Source organism: Pseudochaenichthys georgianus, unplaced genomic scaffold (genome assembly GCF_902827115.2).
Source record: "Pseudochaenichthys georgianus unplaced genomic scaffold, fPseGeo1.2 scaffold_2118_arrow_ctg1, whole genome shotgun sequence".
NCBI lineage: Eukaryota > Metazoa > Chordata > Actinopteri > Perciformes > Channichthyidae > Pseudochaenichthys > Pseudochaenichthys georgianus.
This window is the reverse complement of record NW_027262793.1, coordinates 1-22,780: the sequence shown is the minus strand read 5'-3', so window position 1 is coordinate 22,780 and position 22,780 is coordinate 1. Positions and strand designations below refer to the sequence as shown.

Genomic DNA, 22,780 nt, shown 5'->3' with positions numbered 1-22,780 from the left:
CCCTCTCTCCCTCACGTCCGGTTAAACTTCACTCGCGTTTATGTCCATATCGATCAGACCCAGCCTCCTGGTCGGCCTTTATAGAGAGCACCGATTAAACTATAGAGTGAATATCGGCCGATAATGACCGGCGGCCAATCGATCGGAGCATCCCTAATTATTACCAGACATTTTGACCGGCAGGATTTGAATTTACCGGTTTTTAATACGTTTTACCAGCTAAAAACCGGTAATTACCGGCTAACGGAAACCCTGACACACACATACACGTTGAGCTGCAACAACATCAGCAAAGGAATCAAAGCCTCACTGAAAGTCTTTCTGAAAGATTAATGATCGATTTTTTATTTCCGTCCTTCAGGCGGCGTTGAACAACTACACTTTTGAGAACGTGGCCTTCCATTTCCTCCACCAGCGCTTCCCCCTGTACACCCCCCGCACACTGTCCGATTGGTTCGACCACAACACACACCTCTACAGGTCTGTGCCAACAACACACAATTCACCCCAACTGTGGACATGTTTTATTGTTTGAATGTTTTCATCTCTCTATCAACATGTGTGTATGGCAGGTGGAAGGCGGTGGACCACTATGTGAGCCGGGTCCGGGGCACCATGCAGCTCCTCCAGCAGCAGGATGTCATCGGCAGAACCAGCGAGCTGGCCCGGGTGTTTGGGATTCAGTTCTTACACGTTCTGACCCGAGGATCACAGGTACAGGACCCACACAAACGTCACTCTTCACCCACACTCTGTCATACCTCAACAGCTGTCCAATACCATTCTGTAATAACTACAACACTAAACTATTCTATGTCCTTCTGTTTTCTTCTTTCAGTACCGTGTTGAGTCCATGATGCTCCGTGTGGCCAAGCCCTTGAACTACATCCCTGTCACCCCCAGCGTCCAGCAGCGGGCCCAGCAGAGGGCCCCTCAGTGCATCGCCCTGGTGATGGAGCCCGAGTCGCGCTTCTACAGCAACTCAGTGGTGGTGCTGGACTTCCAGTCTCTCTATCCTTCCATCGTCATAGCGTATAACTACTGCTACTCCACCTGCCTGGGCCACGTGGACAGCCTGGGAACGTAAGCGCATGACAAGCGCGCACACACACACACACACACACACACACACACACACACACACACACTTGGCTTAGGCTGCATGTCTGCCTTACCTGCCTCATTATGTTTTCATGGAGCAGACTGTGTGGTGTTCACAGCTCAGAGAGAACTTCCATTATATATATATTTGTTTCACCTACCAACTGTAGTTGCGTAGCAACAGCAGGAGACATGAACATTTTCTACATCATATTTGTACTACTCCAAGGTATACAAAAGAGCAATGCCAGACACACAGACCTTTATGATTTGTATTCTCAGCACATCACATTATGCTGGATTGTTTTAATTACATATATATATAGGGTTGGGTACCAACATTTCGATTCCATCGGTATCGTTTAGAAATGTTCATTTCAGTTCTGCTGCTTTTTCTACTGAAAATAATAATAATAATGTATTACATTTTGTATTAGAGCGCTTTTACAGGAGCTCAAAGCACTCTACAAGTACAGATTACACATGTTAGACATGTTACTGTCACTACTGTGGACTTTACCCACAGGAGCAAATGCGGGTAAAGTGTCTTGCCCAAGGACACAACGGCCTGACGTGCCACTGGGTGGCCGAGGCGGGTACTATTAGTATAAAATACTATTTATGTACTTGTACAAGCAGTGAGCCGCTGTAGCAGATGTATTGCAGGACATGTGTTGGACACAGACTGTGTGGTTGGTCCCACAGGCGGGGTGCAGTGAACATCAGAGGGACTGGGGCAGCGTGAATCCTCAAATGGCACCACAGAACTAACGTGTGGATGCAAGAACAATGCAGAATATAATTGTGTTCAATAACAGCTACCAAACTAAGAAGTGCGGAGTGATTTGTGAATAAAATACTGATTTGACTAAATGTTTTCATCAATAAAGGTTGTCCCAGTGAAGTTGGTGTGCAGGTCTTTGCAGTGTCACACATGTATTTCTTTTATATCTCCCCAAAATACAAGTAGATACTAGTATTTTATACTTGTGATCATTATTCATACTTAATCACAGCATATTTATGGAGATTAACGCGATTACATTTTCCAAACGGTTGACAGCCCAGATATGTGTATACATTCCCTCTGTCCCTCTGACACCGGTGTGCTTCTGTTTCAGGCCCGATGAGTTCAGGTTTGGCTGCACCTCCCTACGAGTGCCCCCGGACCTCCTCTACCAGCTGCGCAATGACATCACCGTGTCCCCCAATGGCATCGTCTTCATCAAGGTACCCGCCCCTCTGAGGACCTGTCACTCAATGTTGTTCTGGAAATGCTGCTGCCGAGGCCAAGCATCTCGCTATTCCTTTTCTATAAACTGCACACTAACGGGCCGTCCACACTACGGCTTCGACAGCTTCAAAAACGGTTTCCAACGCGTCTGCCCATTCACTTTGAATGGGGTGACGTCACATTGCCTCGCTTTTCGCCGAACTGAATTGTGGGTAGCAGAGCGGTCCGTCTCCGGCGTCAGAAGTTGAACAATGTTCAACTTCTGACGCCGGAGTAGCCAGCGCCAGCCAATCAAATCCCGTTTCCCAAAATCTGACAGCTGAAGCCGTAGCCAATCAAACCGCGTCTAAGCTGGGAGAGATATCCCGCCGTTCATTTCTATATTTCAAAACAAGTCGGAGGAGAAACTAACTATCGCCGTAGCAAATCACCCGGTTTTGTATGACCAGACCCTCTTCACCTACCGGGATACAAACCGGAGGAACCAGCATGGAGGGAGGTGGCAGAGACAGTGGGTGGAACTGGTAGGTTTTCGCCTGTTTGGGGAGTTTATATATATATATATATATATATATATATATATATTGCTCCCATACAATCCCCGGGGGTTTTTGCTTTGTATGTCGGGGGCGGGAGATTCATGTGATTGGTTGTTGGTCGTGTTGCTCGAATAAAATCCCCAAGCTCCAGACACGCCCAGCTCCAAGCTTCTTTTGAAGCTGTAGTGTGGACGCTCCGTAACTGTACATGCATGTATTCTAAATGAATCTTTATGCTACACTGCACAGGAACTCAGTATACTTGATATACTCACACATGAAACAATACTAATGTTGAATGTCAAAGTGCCTTTGGAGTGTTGCTGCTACATTTGAAGAATAATGTAATGCAGTTCATTTTCAACTGTGAACCATCTGCATATGAAAGCCTGCCTGAACAAAGGTCTGAGGTCAGGACACAGCTGGGTCTGTTCAGCGGCAAGGGGTATCCTCGTTGGTTCACACAGCCAACATGTACATGTATTTAGCTGTGTGTCCACCCTATGTATATCAATAACTGTAGACTACATATTAACACCACTCAATGTGTTAATAAATATACAACCTCCATAATGACTATAGAGAGCAGGCACGTGCACAGATAGACCTCAAGGGTGGCTTTAAAAATCAGTGTGTGCAGGCATTGTCTAACATAAAGCAACAAAATAAACTGTAGCTAATACACATTAATAATTATAATAATAACTTACATTTATATAGCGCCTTTCAGGGGACCCACGGCCGCTTTACAGAAGAAACAGGAGTAAAACAAAAACAACAGTCAGACAGACAACTACCAATAAATTAGGGGCCAAAGCTTATGTTTTGCTTTAATAATGTTGTGCCTAATTATAACATGATATGTGAATGACTTTTAACACATTTGTTGGCACATAGTAATAGTATATTTAAATACATACATTTAATATCCCTTAAAACTTTCACAAAGTAGTTATTCCAGGAATAGATTTATGTGAAAGAAACCAAAATCTCCAGTGTGTTCCCTTTCTGGGTCCCTGCCCCTCGCCACCCTCTGCACGAGCCTGAAGACGAATGGAGCAGTTAGCCAAGATGTCCGCCACACTGACCTGACCACATGAAAGCGTGTTGAGGCACTCCATGTGAATGTAGACTTCCTGCTCCTGATCAGGCCTTGGTGTGTGTGTGTAGTCCTCAGTGCGTAGAGGCATCCTGCCCAGCATGCTGGAGGAGATCCTGAACACCAGGATCATGGTGAAGCAGTCCATGAAGACGTACAAGCAGGACAAAGCCCTGATGAAGCTGCTGCACGCCCGCCAGCTGGGCCTCAAGCTCATCGCCAACGTGACCTTCGGATACACCGCCGCCAACTACTCTGGACGCATGCCCTGCGTGGAGGTAAGCGCAATGAAGCCGCCTGGCGGCTGTCCGCACTGGGACCAGCTGTCGTGCTTCTAACGATGTGAAATACATGGAGCACATGTTTCTAGTGTGCTTGCAGATCTCTGCTGATCCGTGCAGTGGCTTCCTGGTCTGGAGTGAAAGACATTCCTACAGAACCACTGCATCAACATGCATTCCAGCTGGTGCAGCAGCATGTATTAACGTCTCCCGTCTTTTCCAGGTGGGAGACAGCATCGTCCACAAAGCCAGAGAGACCCTGGAGAGAGCCATCAAGATGGTCAATGACACCAAGAAATGGGGCGCGCGCGTCGTGTACGGAGACACGGACAGGTAGGCATCCTCCAGCTGAGCAGCACTTTGTAGCATGTAGCATCCGGCAGGGTCTATGTGCTGGGGACCCCTACTCTATATTTCTATCATACAACGTAATGGCAACTGTGAAGTTCAGGCTGCACCCCCCCCCCCCCCCCATTCACATGCAGACACTGTATTGTCAAGTAGAAGCACTGTGGTTCAGAAGAAGAAGGCCGCTCACCACTAGCACCACAATCACCTTCTAGCTGTCGTGGCCGCTGGGAGGTTTGCTTCCCTTCCCACTCTTGTCAGCCTCAGGTCCTTGGTTGCTGATGTCGAGGAGTCTGATGTTCAGTGGTGTAAAGTAACTAAGTACATTTACTCAAGTACTGTGCTTAATTACAATTTTGAGATACTTGTATTTCAATGTGTTGTTTCTTTGTACTTCTACTCCTCTACAGTTCAGAGGTAACGTGTAAGTTTACCCACTACATGTATTTAATACCTTTAGTTACTTCACAGATGAAGGATGTGAAATCTAATCAAGTGTTGAATCAGACTTTAGTTCCACCTGGAGTAAATCCACCAGCTACCCTGCAGTCTACAAAGTACTCCAGACTAGCTGCACCTCCACCAGCTACCCTGCAGTCTACAAAGTACTCCAGACTAGCTGCACCTCCACCAGCTACCCTGCAGTCTACAAAGTACTTCAGACTAGCTGCACCTCCACCAGCTACCCTGCAGTCTACAAAGTACTTCAGACTAGCTGCACCTTCACCAGCTACCCTGCAGTCTACAGAGTACTTCAGACTAGCTGCACCTTCACCAGCTACCCTGCAGTCTACAAAGTACTTCAGACTAGCTGCACCTTCACCAGCTCTGAGAACACTTTCATGATCAATCATTATAAAACATCAGATATATTATTCTGAAATGGACCAATCTGCACAACGACTACTTTCACTGTCTTTTGATGAGAATACTTTTCTACTTTCACTGAGGAACATTGTGAATGCAGATGTTCTCTGAGCAGCACTCTGTCACATTGTTGTTTCCTTTCTTTATGAAGTCTCATGGTTGTTTGTAATTGTTGCCAGAGATGTCCTTTGTTGTGTCCTTCACAACGGCGTGACCTCTGACAGGGTGTGTGTGTGTGTGTGTGTGTGTGTGTGTGTGTGTGTGTGTGTGTGTGTGTGTGTGTGTGTGTGTGTGTGTGTGTGTGTGTGTGTGTGTGTGTGTGTGTGTGTGTGTGTGTGTGTGTGTGTGTGTGTGTGTGTGTGTGTGTGTGGTGTGTGTGTGTGTGTGTGTGTGTGTGTGTGTGTGTGTGTGTGTGTGTGTGTGTGTGTGTGTGTGTGTGTGTGTGTGTGTGTGTGTGTGTGTGTGTGTGTGTGTGTGTCGCAGCCTGTTTGTTCTGCTGAAGGGAGCCACCAAAGAGCAGGCTTTCAAGATTGGCAACGAGATCGCTGAGGCAGTGACCGCAACCAACCCCAAGCCTGTCAAGCTCAAGTTTGAGAAGGTAGTGCACACAGCCACATGCACACAGCCACATGCACACAGCCACATGCACACAGCCACATGCACACAGCCAGACATGTATATTGATCTGTGTGTGTGTGTGTGTTCCCAGGTGTACCTTCCCTGCGTGTTGCAGACAAAGAAGCGGTATGTGGGCTACATGTACGAAAGCCTGGACCAAAAGGAGCCTGTGTTTGATGCCAAAGGGATCGAGACAGTGCGCCGCGACGGCTGCCCTGCTGTTTCCAAGGTGACAGGCAAACCTCCGGACTGGCCTCTACACCAATCACAGCCTTGCCAGATTTCTTCCCGCTCTTGTTCACTCAGACTGCTGCACACGTGTCAGTCAGGCTGGGGGGTGTTGAGTGTTTGCATTAACCGCTCTCATGTTTACTCTCTTCACTCGTCCTGTCATGATTGTGGTCCAGGTTCTGGAGCGTTCCATCAAGCTGCTGTTTGAGAGCCGGGACATCAGCCAGGTGAAGCGGTTTGTGCAGCATCAGTGCATGAAGGTTCTGGACGGCCGGGCCAGCATGCAGGACCTGACCTTCGCCAAGGAGTACCGGGGCAGCAGCTCGTACCGGCCCGGAGCCTGCGTCCCCGCCCTGGAGCTCAGCAGGTGTGTGTGTGTGTGTGTGTGTGTGTGTGTGTGTGTGTGTGTGTGTGTGTGTGTGTGTGTGTGTGTGTGTGTGTGTGTGTGTGTGTGTGTGTGTGGGTGTGGGTGTGGGTGTGGGTGTGTGTGTGTGGGTGGGTGGGTGGGTGGGTGGGTGGGTGGGTGGGTGTGTGTGTGTGTGGGGTGGGTGGGTGGGTGGGACAGCACATGCAGACGAATGTCTCACCAAAAGACAGAGAATGTGTGAATCCAATTACTCCCCCAGCCCCTACAGTGCTCATTGTCTGGCTGCACTAGCCTGTATGTATAGTACCTGAGTCTGTTGCTAGGCAACCCATCTCTTAATGGGTGAGAAAAATCAGATTCCAAAGAAGACATGGTAAGAGGAAGTATCCAGCGTCAGTCATGAGCTCTAGTTTATCTCCTGTTTATCAGCTAGGTGGATTCTAGATGGTGCTGAATGTTTTACAAATGATTTATTTAGTGTCATATTTCCCGACAGACACAGGGCAGTCTAAAAGTCCTGATATGGTTTGTCAAGTGTCTCCATCTGTCTCCATCTGTCTCCATCTGTCTCAGGCGCATGATGGCGTACGACCGGCGTCTGGAGCCCCGTGTGAGCGAGCGCGTTCCCTACGTCATCGTGTACGGGATGCCCGGCCTGCCCCTCATCCAGCTGGTGCGCCGGCCGTTGGAGGTGCTGCAGGACCCCGGCCTCCGCCTCAATGCCACCTACTACATCACCAAGCAGATCCTGCCCCCACTGGCCCGCATGTTCCAGCTGATCGGAGTGGACGTGTTCAGCTGGTACCAGGAGCTGCCCAGGGTGAGACGGCGGGAGATGAGATTCCAAAATGTTTTTCTATCTGACCTCTGCAACATAGGAGCAGTGCGAATGAGTGATGATGCTAGAAAAGCCACATCAACGTAGAGAAGAAGAAATGGCATGGAGTTTGACGAATAAATGACTGATGAGCATGCCAGGGGTCTGTTGCTTATCTCCTTCAAAATAAAAGCATTCTTCCGGATGGTGTTTGCAGTCCATTCAGGGTATTGAGTGCAGAGAGAACAAAGGAGGAAGAGAATGTGTTAAGTGAGACTCATCAAGCTGCAGTGTGTGTCCTGACGGAGCACACACGCCCTCTGCTGGTGAAGCTAAGGAAAATGATTAATGACCATTGATTGCATTGAACTATTTACAGTATGATCTTACTCGTAAGGCTGCCGTTATCTTCTTTCTAAATGATCTTAATAATGTTGTGTTGTCTTCCATGTTAAGATTTAGATCTGCAGCTTTCTTACAGTGCAGGCGCTTTTCTGCTTGCTCTTGCCTCTGCTTACTTTTTTATGCGGTTTTTCTTTTCTGAAAACTTCGAGCAGCGGCTCCTGGACATTAACTTATCACTGGGACAGTTCATCTTCGTAAATAGACGGAGGATCTCAGCCATATTTCAATATGTTTACGACGACCTCAGTCTTACAGTAGCGTGGCCTAGCAACAGCTAAAGCCTGGCACTGCATCCTATTTAGCTTAAGCTAGTTGGCAGCAAAATGCCTCCGTTCTCTACAGATGACTTCCACAAACTTCTACAGAAGATGGCTGTGTTGGAAATGAAAATGCAACGGTTGGAAGTCAACGTGGAAGTGAATGGACTAGGTTGGAATGACATCACTTTACCAGTGTTGCAAAAGAATGGACAACGGGCAGGCTTGGGAGGGTTACTTTGTAAATGTAATCAGTTACTGATTACTGAATACATGGCTCTGAAAGTAATCCGAATACAGTTACGTGTCTTAAAAAAGTAACGTAATCAGATTACTTTTGGATTACTTTATTTTTCCATCACAGATGGATGTTTTGGTGAACAGGAGACACAAAAAGCAAAAGGAAACTGAACGTGTTTTACTGTTTTAATGGCTTATCAAGAGCACATCTGAAACGATGTAACAACATAATACACTTTTTGGGGATGCAGCTTGGGATATGAGGAGTGAGTGAAGGACACGGCTTAGAACGGGCGTGTCGCCTTCTGTCCTGCCAGTGTCGGCAGGACATGAATTAAAATGTCGAACTCGGACTTCATTTTAAGGACATTTCGGCCAGGGGTGTAAAGCTATAGTTTAAGCACCGGATCGGCAAAACAGGAGAGTGTGTGCACCAGTCTGCCTTGATCTATGAATTCATGTCCGTGACACTCGCAGTATCTGCTGCCCACAGCTGTTTTATAGAAGGAACACCTCCTTCACTTCATGACATCTCTGCAGCGCCAGGAGGCAGCGGGAGGGTTAACTCAGCCTCTGAGAAGACGAGCGTGCCGTGCCTTTCACGCACCGCCTTCGCTGTGTTTACCTTCAGAATCATAAGGCTAAAGAGCGACCGCAGGCTGATGTGTTTTAACCACACACACCTCTACACGCACACGACTTAAACGCAGACTTTTGTTCCTCCATGTTTCGTTGTTATTGTTTCACTGAGCGGACCCGCCCCTTTTTTTCAAACACTCCCTTTTTTGGTCCATCTGCGGCGGTAAAACTTTTTGTGCGCTGTGATGATTCGGCTGTACCTTTTAATAATGAATATTAAATGTTGTGAGGAAATCTTTCCACCAATAAGTAATCCAAAATGTATTCACTTCAGGTTTACGAAAGTAACTGTAATCAGATTACTCGTTTTTCAAATGTAACGCGAGCTGAATACAGTTACCGTACTTTTCGGACTATAAGCCGCAACTTTTTTCCCCATTTTTTTTGTACAGCTAACGGCCACTAGGGAACCTCCTAAATCTATGGATTTTACAGGTAAAATTAACCACCTTTAACCCTATGGGCTCGATGACCGGTCCGCGCCCGCCACCTTTAAGCAGCGGGCTCCAGCAGGAAAAGCTGGAGGCCGGAAAAGAGTGAGACAGGTAGCGCGCCAAAGTAAAAGTGGAACCGAGAGACAGAACGAGAGCAAGACAGACGGACAATTTAGCTGCTGCGGCGGCTTATATGTAGGTGCGCTTTATAGTCCGAAAAGTACGGTACTTGATTTTTGTATTCTGATTACGTAACGCCGTTACATGTATTCCGTTACAACCCAACCCTGACAACGGGTATGCTAACTCACAGTTAGTTAGCAGCTACAAGGATTCCAAGGAACAGGAGGGCTGTGTACCGGGTAATAAATCTACAAGTGGTAGTCCTCCCTGGAACTCTCTGGGTGCAAAGCCGAAGAGTAAATAATTTCCATGGGATTTGGGAGGACGGATAACAGGCAGAGCCCAGCGCTCTGAAATCTGTGATCGACCGGCTGGCCTGCATTGTTATCACCCAGGAAGAGCGCCTCTTCAACCCCTCCAAAAGTAAAAGGCTAGAGGGAAAGCTAACGACTGGGCCTGAAACTCTGATTGTGGGTGACTCTGCTGTAAGAGATGTAAAAGGTCTGTGTAGTAAGAACAACATCAAAGTACTCTGTTTTCCCCAGGATGTGGTCTCTGACTTGGCTGAGAAGATCCTGCATATTGGGGCAGAACATCCGACTGTGAAGAATGTGGTTCTGCACATTGGAACAAATGATGTTGTGAAACAAGAGTCAGAAGTGCTGAAAGAAGACTTTAAATGTCTGTTGGAAACTGCCAGCTCTCTAAATGCAGAGGTGTTCATCAGTGACCCTCTACCGCCAGTCAGAAGAGGAGTGGAGAGATTCAGCAGACTGTTTGCACTGAACACCTGGCTTTCAACTGCCTGTACTGACCATTCTGTCCATTTTATTGACAACTTAAATTTTTTCTGGGATCGCAGACATCTTTTCAAGGCAAATGGAGTTTGCCTGAACAAGTCAGGAGTGAAATTGTTTATCTCTAACATATTCAACTGCCTGCGTCATCAATCTGTTCCCTCTGCCAAGGACAAGCGGCAAGAGGAATCAAAACAGGAGAAAGACACAACACATCGCGCAGAAAACCTTGAAGATCTATCACTGCACCCGCCTGAGGAATGTTCTGATTATGGGAGACCTATGAAACACATGGAGGAGTCTCCACTGCCCGTCACCCCCCCCCTGTCACCGCCTTTGAGGATACTCTTCCTTCACCCCACAGCTCTCTCTACTCTCCGTTCACCCTTTCACCCTCGCCCACCCTCCTGGAGATCGCTGAACACGCGAAGGAGATACAGAGGGTTGGCACCGATTCCTTCCTGGAGTTCAAAGACCAAACTAAGGCGATACGCAGGGTTGGCAGAATGTCCTTTACCCCCGCTCCTCAACGACGCCCACCAAAATCACCGCAGAGACGCGCACCACCTCCCCCGTCCTCATCACCGCGCCTACGTCAACCACCTCCCCCCCCTGGCAGCATGTCCTCTACCCCGCTCCTCAACGACGCCCACCAAAATCACCGCAGAGACGCGCACCATCTCCCCCGTCCTCATCACCGCGCCTACGTCAACCACCTCCCCACCCTGGCAGCATGTCCTCTAACCCCGCACCATCTCCCCCGTCTCCATCACCGTGCCTACGTCAACCACCTCCCCTCCCTTCAAGAAAGCATCTGCAGTCTCCGAAGCCTGATAGGGATGTGTGTGTACAAAACGCAGCAAACTCTTACTGATATCTGCCGGGTCCAGGCTCAAGGGCGTATGGTACTCTCAACTCTTTCCAGGACATGCCGGGGCCCTGCCTGCCTGTAGCTTTGCCGATATCTGTGTTGATAGGTAATAGATTGAGAGCGGTGAATCAGCTTAGAAACAGGAAGTGCTCAAACGTTTGTGTGAGTTTATCAAATTTAGAAGTGATTCCATGTCAGCCACAGCTTGTTACAAAAAACCTGACTGATAGTGTGTTCAACAAACTTAAACTAGCTTTATTAAATGTCAGGTCTTTGGCAGGAAAAACATTTTTAATCAATGATTTTATCACCGAGCACAATCTTGATTTTATGTTTTTAACAGAAACATGGATTGAACAAAATACAGTGCAGCTGTTCTTATCGAATCAACCCCTCCCAACTTTAGTTTTATGAGTCAGGAAAGAAAGAAATGCATAAGAAAGGGGGTGGAGTTGCTATTCTGTTCAATGATTCCCTTCAATGCAGGAAGACATCGTATGGAAACTTTGCTTCTTTTGAATATGTGGCCCTTCAGCTGAAATGCTCCTCTCGAGCTCTGTTCCTAAATATCTATAGGCCACCCAAATACTGTGCAAGCTTTTTTGATGACTTTACTGAACTGCTGTCTATAGTGTGTATTGACTTTGACCGTCTAGTAGGGATGCCAGCGATTATTCGAATATTCGTTACAGTCTCCATAATCGAATATTATTTTTAAAAATCGATTTTATTTATATATTTTTTTTTTATTATTTATATATTTTTTTTTATTTATGTATTTTTTTTTTTCTGGCTTAGTTTCAACCAAAATATATATAAATATATTAAGGCCGGGACTTTAACGCGTTAATTAAGATTAATTAATTACACAAAAATTAACGCTTTAAAAAAATTAACGCATTTTAATCGCACTTATTTTTGCACAGCGGAACGTTTCTCACTGGATGAGTTTCAGGCGTACCGATTATACTGGAGCACCAACTAACGTTCATGACTTCAGCATGGGACTTCAAACAACAACAAACCACGGTGAACAATAGTCAAACATGAACGAACAAGCTGATGAGACCGCTTTGGTCGGCCCCGTGGATGGGACATTTTGTTTTAAAAAACGGACAGATGGAAGCGTTGATAAGAGCACGGTTGTGTGCAAATTATGCAAAAAAGAATTTGCATATCACCGCAGCTCATCAAGCCTAAAGTATCACCTAAATGCAAAGCATGTAGCAGCTAGCGTGGACGTTAGCCCGACTCCGAGTGCAAGGAACCACACCCTGACCCAACCCACACTCAACCAGATGACTGGTTTCAGGGCCAGGATAAGTAGGTCCACGTCTGAGAGAATAACCAGCTCCCTGGCTCACTGGATTGGGCTCGACTGTAGACCGCTTGGAGTAAAATCCATGTGAAAATTGCTTCTCACTGTTCTCAGGTCAAATATGTATATTTGATTAAAAATGCGATTAATTTCGATTAATTAATTACAAAGCCTCTAATTAATTAGATTAATTTTTTTAATCGAGTCCCGGCTCTAAAATATATATATGCTAATAATAGTAATAGTATTAATAATTGTAAATGGCCATTGGTCACACCACCAGTTTGTTTTACTGTAAACTTGGAGGAAGCCTGCTTGCAGAGCAGACTGCTGCTGCAGCACGCTACACACCGACCCCGACCCCGCCCCCACCCCCCCTCTCCCTCACACGTGCGACTAAAGATGAACAAAGCGGCAGCCGGCAGGTAAAAAGAGTTCCTCCTTGTGGAACTACTTCGAACATACAAGTCCAAAGGAAGTTAAATGCAAGCTCTGCGAAAAGACGTTGGTCTATCACAGCTCAACCTCAATAATGCGTTCGCATTTGAGTGCGAAGCACGCCAAAGAGGTTACAGAGAAAGACGCAGCACAGCTGGCCATTACCAACTTCACTTCAAGGCCACGTCGTTGTGATGACATGCTTGTTTGTTGTTTGTACCGTTTAAACATGTTCTAGTAAAGAAAACAACGGAATTCCTTTTGTCTGAGTTTTTTTTTTTTTTCTCCCGTGCGGGGGGGTCGAATAATCGATTATTATTCGCCAGGGCTGCCGAATAATCGATTTTGATCATGGTCAGTTTCTGGCAACCCTACCGTCTAGTCATTGTTGGTGATTTTAACATCCATGTTTTGTGTTCTTGATAGCTATGGACTGACTCAGCATGTGACGGAGCCCACGCACAATAAGGGGCACACTCTGGACTTAATTATCTCAAAGGGTCTGAATATCTCTAAAGTTGTGGTGACTGATGTTGCACTGTCTGACCATTCCTGTGTTTTCTTTGAGAGCTCTATTTCTGTTCACAATTTTTTTCAAAAAGAGGTAACCATAAAGCGATATTTAACTGAAAATACTAGGGAAATGTTTACTCAGAATTTTTCTTCCACACTTGCCCCTGCTAACATCTCAGTAAATTAGCTAGTAGATCATTTTAATTCAATAGATAGATAGATTATAAATGCCATTGCTCCAACTAGGGTAAAGGAAGTGACTGGGAAGAACATATCTCCATGGAGAAAGGCCATGACCGTGAGAGCAGAAAAAAGAGAATGTCGAAAAGCTGAACGCAGGTGGCGAAAAATAAAATCTCCAGGTTCACTTTGAAATCTATAAAGAGAGAATTGGCCTTTATAATTTGGAATTGAAAAACGCACGACAGTCTTTCTTCTCTGACATCATTACCAAAAACAAAAACAACGCACGTGCCTTGTTTGCTACCGTCGACAGACTAACTAACCCCCCAGTGTCAGTAGCCTCTGAATTTCTATCCACCTTCACTGACAAAATTCAGAAAATCAGACAAGCAGTCAATGCCTCTGCATCAGGAACAGCAAATGTGTTGTCTCTGTGTCCACCTAATATCAATTAAAACACCATGACACAATTCCATCAGATTAATGATAAAAAGCTAGAGGACATTATTCAACTTCTGAAATCCTCCTCCTGCTGCCTTGATATTATTCCAATAAGATGTTTTTCGTTGCATGGCCTCAGATCTACTTCATATAGTAAACAAATCTCTTCGCTCAGGTATTTTTCCACAGGCCCTGAAAACTGCAGTCATCAAACCGCTCTTAAAAAAGAATAATCTAGATGCTTCAGTAATGAACAATTACAGGCCCATATCAAACCTGCCATTTCTAGGTAAAATCATTGAAAAAGTTGTTTTTCAACAGTTGAGTAATTTCTTGCATTTAAATAGTTGTTTTGATGTGTTCCAGTCAGGCTTTGTCCAAACCACAGCACTGAGACTGCTCTTGTAAAGGTCTTTAATGACATCCACTTAAACACAGACAGTGGCAGAACTTCAGTGTTAGTATTATTAGATCTCAGTGCTGCGTTTGACACTGTTGACCACAGCATATTACTCGACCGACTGGAAAACTGGGTGGGACTTTCGGAAACAGTTCTAAATTGGTTTGAATCCTACTTAAAGGACAGAAACAACTTTGTTTCTATAGGTAAATACACATCTGAGTTGACAAATATGACATGTGGGGTTCCTCAAGGCTCCATCTTGGGGCCTCTTTTCTTTAACATCTACATGCTACCACTGGCTCAGATAATGAAAAACAACAACAACATAAGTTACCATAGCTATGCGGATGACACACACATTTACGTAACAATTTCACCAGGAGACTATGCTCCAATTCAAACACTGAGTAAGTGCATTGAACAAATCAATGACTGGATGTGTCAGAACTTTCTCCAATTAAACAAAGATAAAACTGAGGTAATGGTTTTTGGAGCCAAGTCAGAACGTATAAAAGTGAGCGCTGAGCTTCAGTCTGCAATGTTCAAAACAACAGATAAAGCCAGAAATCTAGGTGTAGTCATGGACTCTGACCTGAGTTTCAACAGTCACATTAAAACAGTTACTAAATCAGCCTACTATCACCTAAAGAACATATCTAGGATTAAAAGACTAATGTCACAGCAGGATCTGGAGAAACGTGTCCATGCTTTTATCTTCAGTAGACTCGACTACTGCAATGGTGTCTTCACAGGTCTCACTAAAACATCTATTAGAAAGCTGCAGCTGATTCAGAACGCCGCTGCTCGAGTCCTCACTAACACTAAGAAAGTGGATCACATCACTCCTGTTCTGAAGTCTTCACACTGGCTTCCTGTGTGTCAAAGAATACATTTCTAAATACTGCTGCTGGTTTATAAAGCACTGAATGGTTTAGGCCCAAAATACATTTCTGACCTCCTGCTAAATGATGAACCATCCAGATCTCTCAGGTCTTCAGGGACTGGTCAGCTTTCTGTCCCAGAGTCAGAACTAAACATGGAGAAGCAGCGTTCAGTTATTATGCTCCAAACATCTGGAACAAACTCCCAGAAACCTGCAGGTCCGCTGCAACTCTTACTACTTTTAAATCCAGCAAGAAGACTTTTCTTTTTGTCGCTGCTTTTAATTGAACTATTCATATCTTAGACTGCACTGTAACTTTTATCCATGTATTTCTTCTTTTAATGTTTATTTTATTATCTTTTCTTTTTAATGACTGATTTTAAATGCCATTTTCTTAATGTCTTTCATTTTTTGTAAAGCACTTTGAATGGCCTTGTGTTGAAAGGTGTTATATAAATAAACTTGCCTTGCCTTGCATAAACACACCACTCATGCTTGATTGTCTGCACACAGATCCAGAAGGCTTCCTGCTTCTCGGTGGTGGGGGGAGATGAGGTTGGGAGGAAGGGGACTATCTCGCAGTACTTCACCACGCTTCACTGCCCCGTGTGTGACGAGCTGACCCAGCTCGGTGTGTGTTCGCGGTGCCGCACCGAGCCGCAGCGCGTCGCAGTCACACTCCACCAGGACATGAGACAATGGGAGAGACAGCAGGAGCAGCTGCTGAAGGTGAGACCCCCGCCCAGCAAAAACACAGGGAGTAATCATTTTTCCAATGTGTTTTTTATAAGAAAAGGTACTATTAATTTAAAATAATGACCTAAGTTTTCTTAAAGCTCCTCTTTTTCTTTCATGTAACATTTCAAACAATGAATGTATTAATGTTGAGAGTTTGTGTGTTTTGATATAAAACAAATTAAATGTGTACAAGTCTGTTTGAAGCGACCTTTGATCATAACTGTCATAAGACGGTTAGCTTGATGGCTGGATGAGGCTATTATCAGATCGCTTTGATATCTTGCACTCAAGAGCTTCTACCGTGTAATAAGACTGTGTGTGTGTGTGTGTGTGTGTGTGTGTGTGTGTGTGTGTGTGTGTGTGTGTGTGTGTGTGTGTGTGTGTGTGTGTGTGTGTGTGTGTGTGTGTGTGTGTGTGTGTGTGTGTGTGTGTGTGTGTGTGTGTGTGTGTGTGTGTGTGTGTGTGTGTGTGTGTGTGTGTGTGTGTGTGTGTGTGTGTCCAGGTGTGTAGGAACTGCACTGGCAGTGCCGAGCGGCAGGTGTCCTGTGTGTCCCTGGACTGCCCTGTCCTCTACAAGCTGTCCCGGGTCAACAGACAGATCTCCAAGGCCCCCTACCTGCGGCAGCTGCTGGAGCAGTTCTGATTGGCTCCCGGCTTCCTGCTCACTTGGTGCTATGTGCTGCCCCCCCCCTTCCCCATATCAGTGTTTAATTGTCCACTCAGTTGTAAAGGTTTCATTGAGCCCTGGTGGGTCTTCATGTGTCTTGTGACTGTTGTTCGTTTGACTGTGTGTCTGCATAAGCTGCTGCGAGTGAAGCTGACCCTGGATCTGATGCACAATGACCTGTTGTGTCTCGTAGCAATGTGAAGGAGCTCCTCACTAATCTCCAGAACTCACTACATTCAGACCACTAATAGATTTCCCTTCATATTGTATGGACTGCAGTCTTTGTGTCGATAGTTCCTGTCGAGCTCCGTCTCTAATCTCATAAAGCTCCAGCCACGAATGCATCAATACTGTTATTGTGCATTCTGTTTGAGGATGCCACTTTTCATGATTGTACTGATGTTCATTTGGCAGACATGACACTTTGTACTCTACAGTGTAGGAACTGGAAACTATTTTGTTTTTTCTACGAATCTGGGACTGTTGCAATACTGTATTTTGATAATTGATGTCATAAAGAGTTTATTGTTTCCTTGTGCATATGTGGTCAAGTGAACATTTTCCATTTTCTGCGCAAAAGAATTAAACCATGTTGAGATCCAATCTTCAATTCTGCAAACAGCCATACAGGATCTGTGTATTTGTATAAATGTAAAAGATATGAATGAAGGAGGTGTTCTTGTTTGTTTTTAATGGACATTGCTGTAGGTGGAGGTTTGAGATTGATATAATAAAATGTAATCAAATGTCTTCTGTCAATGATTCAGTTATAGAAACACGTTGGCAGTGACGACACAGGATGTAGAGATCCATAGAGCACAGCACGTTCCCGAACACGACCACAACTAAATCCACTTCATTCAAATCTTACAGCTATCATCACATCCTGTCCTGCTGTTAGTGAAAACACTGCAGCGGTGCAACACATTGGAAACATACTTTTCATTATTGTAGTTGTGTGTCCTTGAGCAAGGCACTGCATTGCGAGTCCTGGGTCCTCTGGCCGCTCTGTGGAGGGAGCAGGCCGACAGACTCCCTGAAGAGAATCCATGCTGTGTCTATTTTCAAACCTCGAGGAGAAATATGCTTCAAAGGAGCCGAGTCGTCACGCTGAGGATGGTTTCTGAGCTGCACAGGTTCCGCTCAGACTGAGTGTTTCATTGAATGCTAATCCTTTTGTTCAGTGAGGGCTAGAGGGCCTCAGTCTCTCTTCTCTCTGTCCATGGAGAGCAGTAGTTTGCGTCTGGGGGACTCTCCACCCAGGGACATTGTGCTGGAGAAAGAGGCTCCGCCTGCCACCTCCGTCAGGGGGCCGCTCTCTGTTGGAGCCGCGACGTCGGGGGGAGAGGGAGCCTTGCTGGGGGAACTGATGAGACTCGCTGTGTCATCCATTTCAATCACCTCAAAGTCTGCATCATTCCGCTGATCCTCCTCCTCCTCCTCCTCCTCCTCCTCCTCCTCCTCCTCGGCTCCTGAGTCCAGCAGCGCCTGACGATATTCGCTGTCGTCTGCATCAGGCCGGCCCCTGACGCGGGGTTTCCTGCTCTGGCTGCTGGGGGCTGAGGCCAGCTTGTACATGACGGGGAAGAGGATGGAGGTGAATGTGGCGGTGATGAGCGACAGGTACATGAGCAGGGGCTGCTCCGGGAACTGTCCCAGCAGGGAGCCTACAATAGCAGGAAGCACCATCTCCCCCAACGCGGCCCCCATCACGAAGACTGCGGCCGTGTGGCCTGTCACTGTGGTGTACTGCTCCAACCAGGAGATGCAGCTGGGAAAGATGGTGGCCATGGAGGCGCCGTACAGACCGGTGCAGGCCCACACCGCCACCTGCTCCCTGCTGAAGAGGCAGAGCAGCAGGGAGGACAGGGTGGAGCCCACCAGGCTGAGCAGGATCATGGTGCCCGGGTACATGCAGGCCGCGAAGAAGATAGCCAGCCCCCTGCAGGCAGCAAACGCAGCCCAGAACAGGGCATTGAGCCCGGCCGCCTGGGACTGATTCATGTGGGCGTAGTCCTTGGCGAAGGTGAAGATGAAGGTGCCGTACGCGTCCTCAGCACCTACATAGGCAAAGAAGAAGAAGAAGAGCAGGGCTATGAGAGCCGTGTGATGTTTGGCCAACAGGGGCTTCCCCGATGTCTTGCGTGCTTTTTCACGTGACGAGCTGCTGCGACAGGAGAGGATGAAGAAGAAGAGGAGGGAGATGAGGAAGATGAAGCAGCCAATGACGATGTAGGACCACATGGGTTTGAGGGTGCTGCTGTGGACGTAGCGGATCAGTGTGTGGGCGGCAGGCGCTCTGGTGACCTGCTCCGCGGGGACAGGAAGTGACGAGTCTGCTGCGAGGACTCCTGCACTGCTGTTGCTGTCAGACCCAAACAGCAGCTTGGCGATGATGGGAGACACGAAGGCCCCGGCTGCAAAGCTGAAGTGCAGAGCCTGCATGTGGGGGCCCGCCTGCTCCCCCCACGTGTTCAGTATGAGGACGTTACCAACTGGGGACAGGAAAACCATCGTTAACACATTTCTGAAAGGCTCCCTTTCAACACAGCAAAACACAAACTCAGTTGCTACATAAGAACTTATTTTCTTAAGTATTCACTGAAGTTTAAAAGTACCTAACGGAGGTCAGATTCATCTAGGATACAGTGCGCCACGACAGTGTTCAGATGTTAGCGTTAGGGATGCCAGCGATTATTCGATTATTCGAATATTCGTTACAGTCTCTGTGAAGGAAATATTTAATGCGATCTGTGCATGGGAGACTGTTGGTATTTTCCCTATGTGTCCTGTTTGTAGTTTACACAGGGCACAGGTCAAAAGGTCCTGCCTCCCTGAGGGGAAGTGTGACCAAATGCACAGATGGTTGTTAATGGATCAGTCCTTGGTCTCAACATGTGTTTGTGATTATTGATCAGAAAGGGCCCGAACAGAGGCTCCTCCTTGATTATCTGTGTAGATTTGCGCTGTGTTTCTGTGTAATCTTCAGTGTTGGCTGGGGAATCACATGATGAAGTCGTGTGAGAACCCTGCCAATGCTCCCGGCCGTGGCTCTCAATAAACTCAGGTGTTTGATATAAAGCGGACTCCAGCTTCCAGTTCTTCCATCAACATTGCTGAGCAGAAGTTTCTCTCACAGATTGGCGTCGCGAACAGGACACCAACAGATTTTCGGATGCTGGTGAGTACATTTCTATTTTGAGATTGACTCGCCAGCGTTTGAGATCAACGGTGTATTAAAATTACCTGAGAGAACTGAGCTGCTGCATTTTTTTTTGGGTTTCTCTACTCATTTACATCTGGAGGCTAATCATAACCTCGGGAATCGGTGTCAAAGGGGACATGGTCCTGGCCGATTTCCCCGTGTTTGTTGCTGGGACAGGTGTCTACGAGCAAGCACGGCTTATGTGAAAACTATGAGAATATTTGGGGCTAATGATAACCTAGGAATATCGAATTTCATCGATCTCCTCTGTGTGTGCTTCTTGGAATTAACTCACCAGGCAATTACACACAACAAATATTCAGAGAAACTTTTGAGAGATGCACCAGCAAAGTGGATTTTCTGAATTAGAAGCAATGTCGCAAGATTTGTATTTAAACAAATCGCCGAATTTAGGAGTTTTCAGAGGATAAATAGCATTTCTGCTGAGGTGCCGATTCTCCGCCCCCTGGGGAGAGCTGCATGCAGAAAAAGGAGCATACAGCATTATCCGCGATTATTGACACTTTTGAACTAAAGAAAGTGCTCAATGTGTGGTTTGAGAATGTTGTATGAATTGCTGAATTTGGCTGTGTTTGCTGATACACGAGAATTATGAGTATTGAGGGCTCTCATAATTAGTGGCCCCTCTGAAAGTCTCCCTAATTCGGATTAAAATAGGCTGGAAGAGTTTTTGTCAGGCTGAGTTGTTGAGAGTTTTTATGTTTGTTTGTCTAACTGCAGTGTTTGTTTGTATAATTGTTTCGTGTTTGTTTGTCTACCCGCCGTCTTGTGCATGCGTTGTAACAACTCATAATGAATCAGTCCACAGCCAGGGTAAAATGAACTAAAACTTCAGTTATTTCACCAAAATTAAATGACTTGAGAGAAATAAAACAATAATGTAAAGATGAAAAGCTCAAACAGCTCAATGTTGTATTATTTGTTTCATTTATTCTTAAATCTATGTATTATATGGTAATAATGAATAATAAAAAAACGTAATGTATTGAACACATTCCAAAACAAAGAAGATAAGACAGAACCAGACTCAGACATGAGGACTGGCTTATCTATAGCCAGTTGAGAAGCACTTGAGGTGCTTGGCTCTGTGAGGCCTGATGTACTTATAGGGTTCTGTTTTCTTCAAGGTTGTGTCTTCCTAGTCGAATGTACTTAATGTAAGTCGCTTTGGATAAAAGCGTCAGCTAAATGCAATGTAGTCAGACAGTAATTGAAACTTTTGCGCTGTTGCTGCAAAATGAAAACCTTGTTGATTGTCTGTTTCCAACTGGCCACTGGAATCAGATAATTGATATACGTTGAAGTTCAATTACAGTTTAATATAGTTTAACATTCTTTATTAAACTGTTTCAAATTATTTCTAGTACAATTGGTCTATACAGACATGACTACAATCCTAATAGTTGTCAAATACTGAGCTTATGAACAATAGAGTAAAGGTCGCTGGTTAAGCCAGGATCAATATACTTGTTGAGGTTTTATTGTGCACATAATAAATGTGTTTAAATGAATTGAGCAATTTTTTAAAGGAGTATAATGTTGCAATTTTTAAGATAAGTAATTGCAGTTCAAAGGTAGATGTTTTTTTCTCCTTCTCTCGTTCACGAGCACACAAAATAAATCATAAACATTTCCAAATCCGAACAGACAGAGAAGTAAACTAAACTATTTTGCTCTTCATTTTTAAATGGGATTTTCCGCTACATAACAGAAGACTTAATACAGGACTTAAAGAACGTTTTAAAGACAAGTCATGGAGAGGTTTGCATTTTGGACGGAATCTCCCCTTTCCTCTGCTCCTAAAATCCTGCACCCGAGGTCAATCACAGGCGTGACCTTTGGAGGGGCAGAGAATCTGAGCAAGACCACAGAGCGACCATTGGGGGTTTTATGGCCTAAAGGCACAAAGAGGAACATCTGGCTACCCCCAACCAAACCAACACACACACACACACACACACACACACACACACACACACACACACACACACACACACACACACACACACACACACACACACACACACACACACTACACACACACACACACACACACACCACGTGTAAGTGATTTACAGTTACTAAATCAGCCTACTATCACCTAAAGAACATATCTAGGATTAAAAGACTAATGTCACAGCAGGATCTGGAGAAACGTGTCCATGCTTTTATCTTCAGTAGACTGGACTACTGCAATGGTGTCTTCACAGGTCTCACTAAAACATCTATTAGGAAGCTGCAGCTGATTCAGAACGCCGCTGCTCGAGTCCTCACTAACACTAAGAAAGTGGATCACATCACTCCTGTTCTGAAGTCTCTACACTGGCTTCCTGTGTGTCAGAGAATAGATTTCAAAATATTGCTGCTGGTTTATAAAGCACTGAATGGTTTAGGCCCAAAAGACATTTCTGACCTCCTGCTAAATGATGAACCATCCAGATCTCTCAGGTCTTCAGCTTTCTGTCCCAGAGTCAGAACCAAACATGGAGAAGCAGCGTTCAGTTATTATGCTTTTAATTGAACTAGTCATATTTTAGACTGCACTGTAACTTTTATCCATGTATTTGTCCTTTTAATGCTTATTTTATTAACTTTTCTTTTAATGCTTAATGTCTTTCATTTTTTGTAAAGCACTTTCAATTGCCTTGCGTTGAAAGGTGCTATATACATCTGATGGAGATGGATAGAGGCATGTATTTTAA

The 22,780-nt window shown here is 45.5% G+C and overlaps 2 protein-coding genes across 2 annotated transcripts; one reads left to right on the top strand and one right to left on the bottom strand.

The window, feature by feature from the left end:
* Nucleotides 1-361: 361 nt before the first annotated feature.
* Nucleotides 362-17,475, top strand: LOC117441893 (DNA polymerase zeta catalytic subunit-like; the record flags this gene model as incomplete). Its single annotated transcript, XM_034077910.1, has 12 exons — nucleotides 362-480; nucleotides 573-714; nucleotides 839-1,083; nucleotides 2,223-2,331; nucleotides 4,045-4,251; nucleotides 4,478-4,587; nucleotides 5,953-6,067; nucleotides 6,179-6,316; nucleotides 6,495-6,685; nucleotides 7,259-7,505; nucleotides 15,961-16,176; nucleotides 16,688-17,475. Coding segments are annotated over 12 exons (1,980 nt in total), but the record flags the coding sequence as incomplete, so codon positions are not given.
* Nucleotides 17,476-17,526: 51 nt separating this feature from the next.
* On the bottom strand, nucleotides 17,527-20,020 carry LOC117441892 (sodium-dependent glucose transporter 1-like). Its single transcript, XM_034077909.2, has one exon. It carries the CDS (start codon nucleotides 19,364-19,366, stop codon nucleotides 18,053-18,055), a length of 1,314 nt encoding a protein of 437 aa, XP_033933800.1. The 5' UTR covers nucleotides 19,367-20,020; the 3' UTR covers nucleotides 17,527-18,052.
* Nucleotides 20,021-22,780: the final 2,760 nt, after the last annotated feature.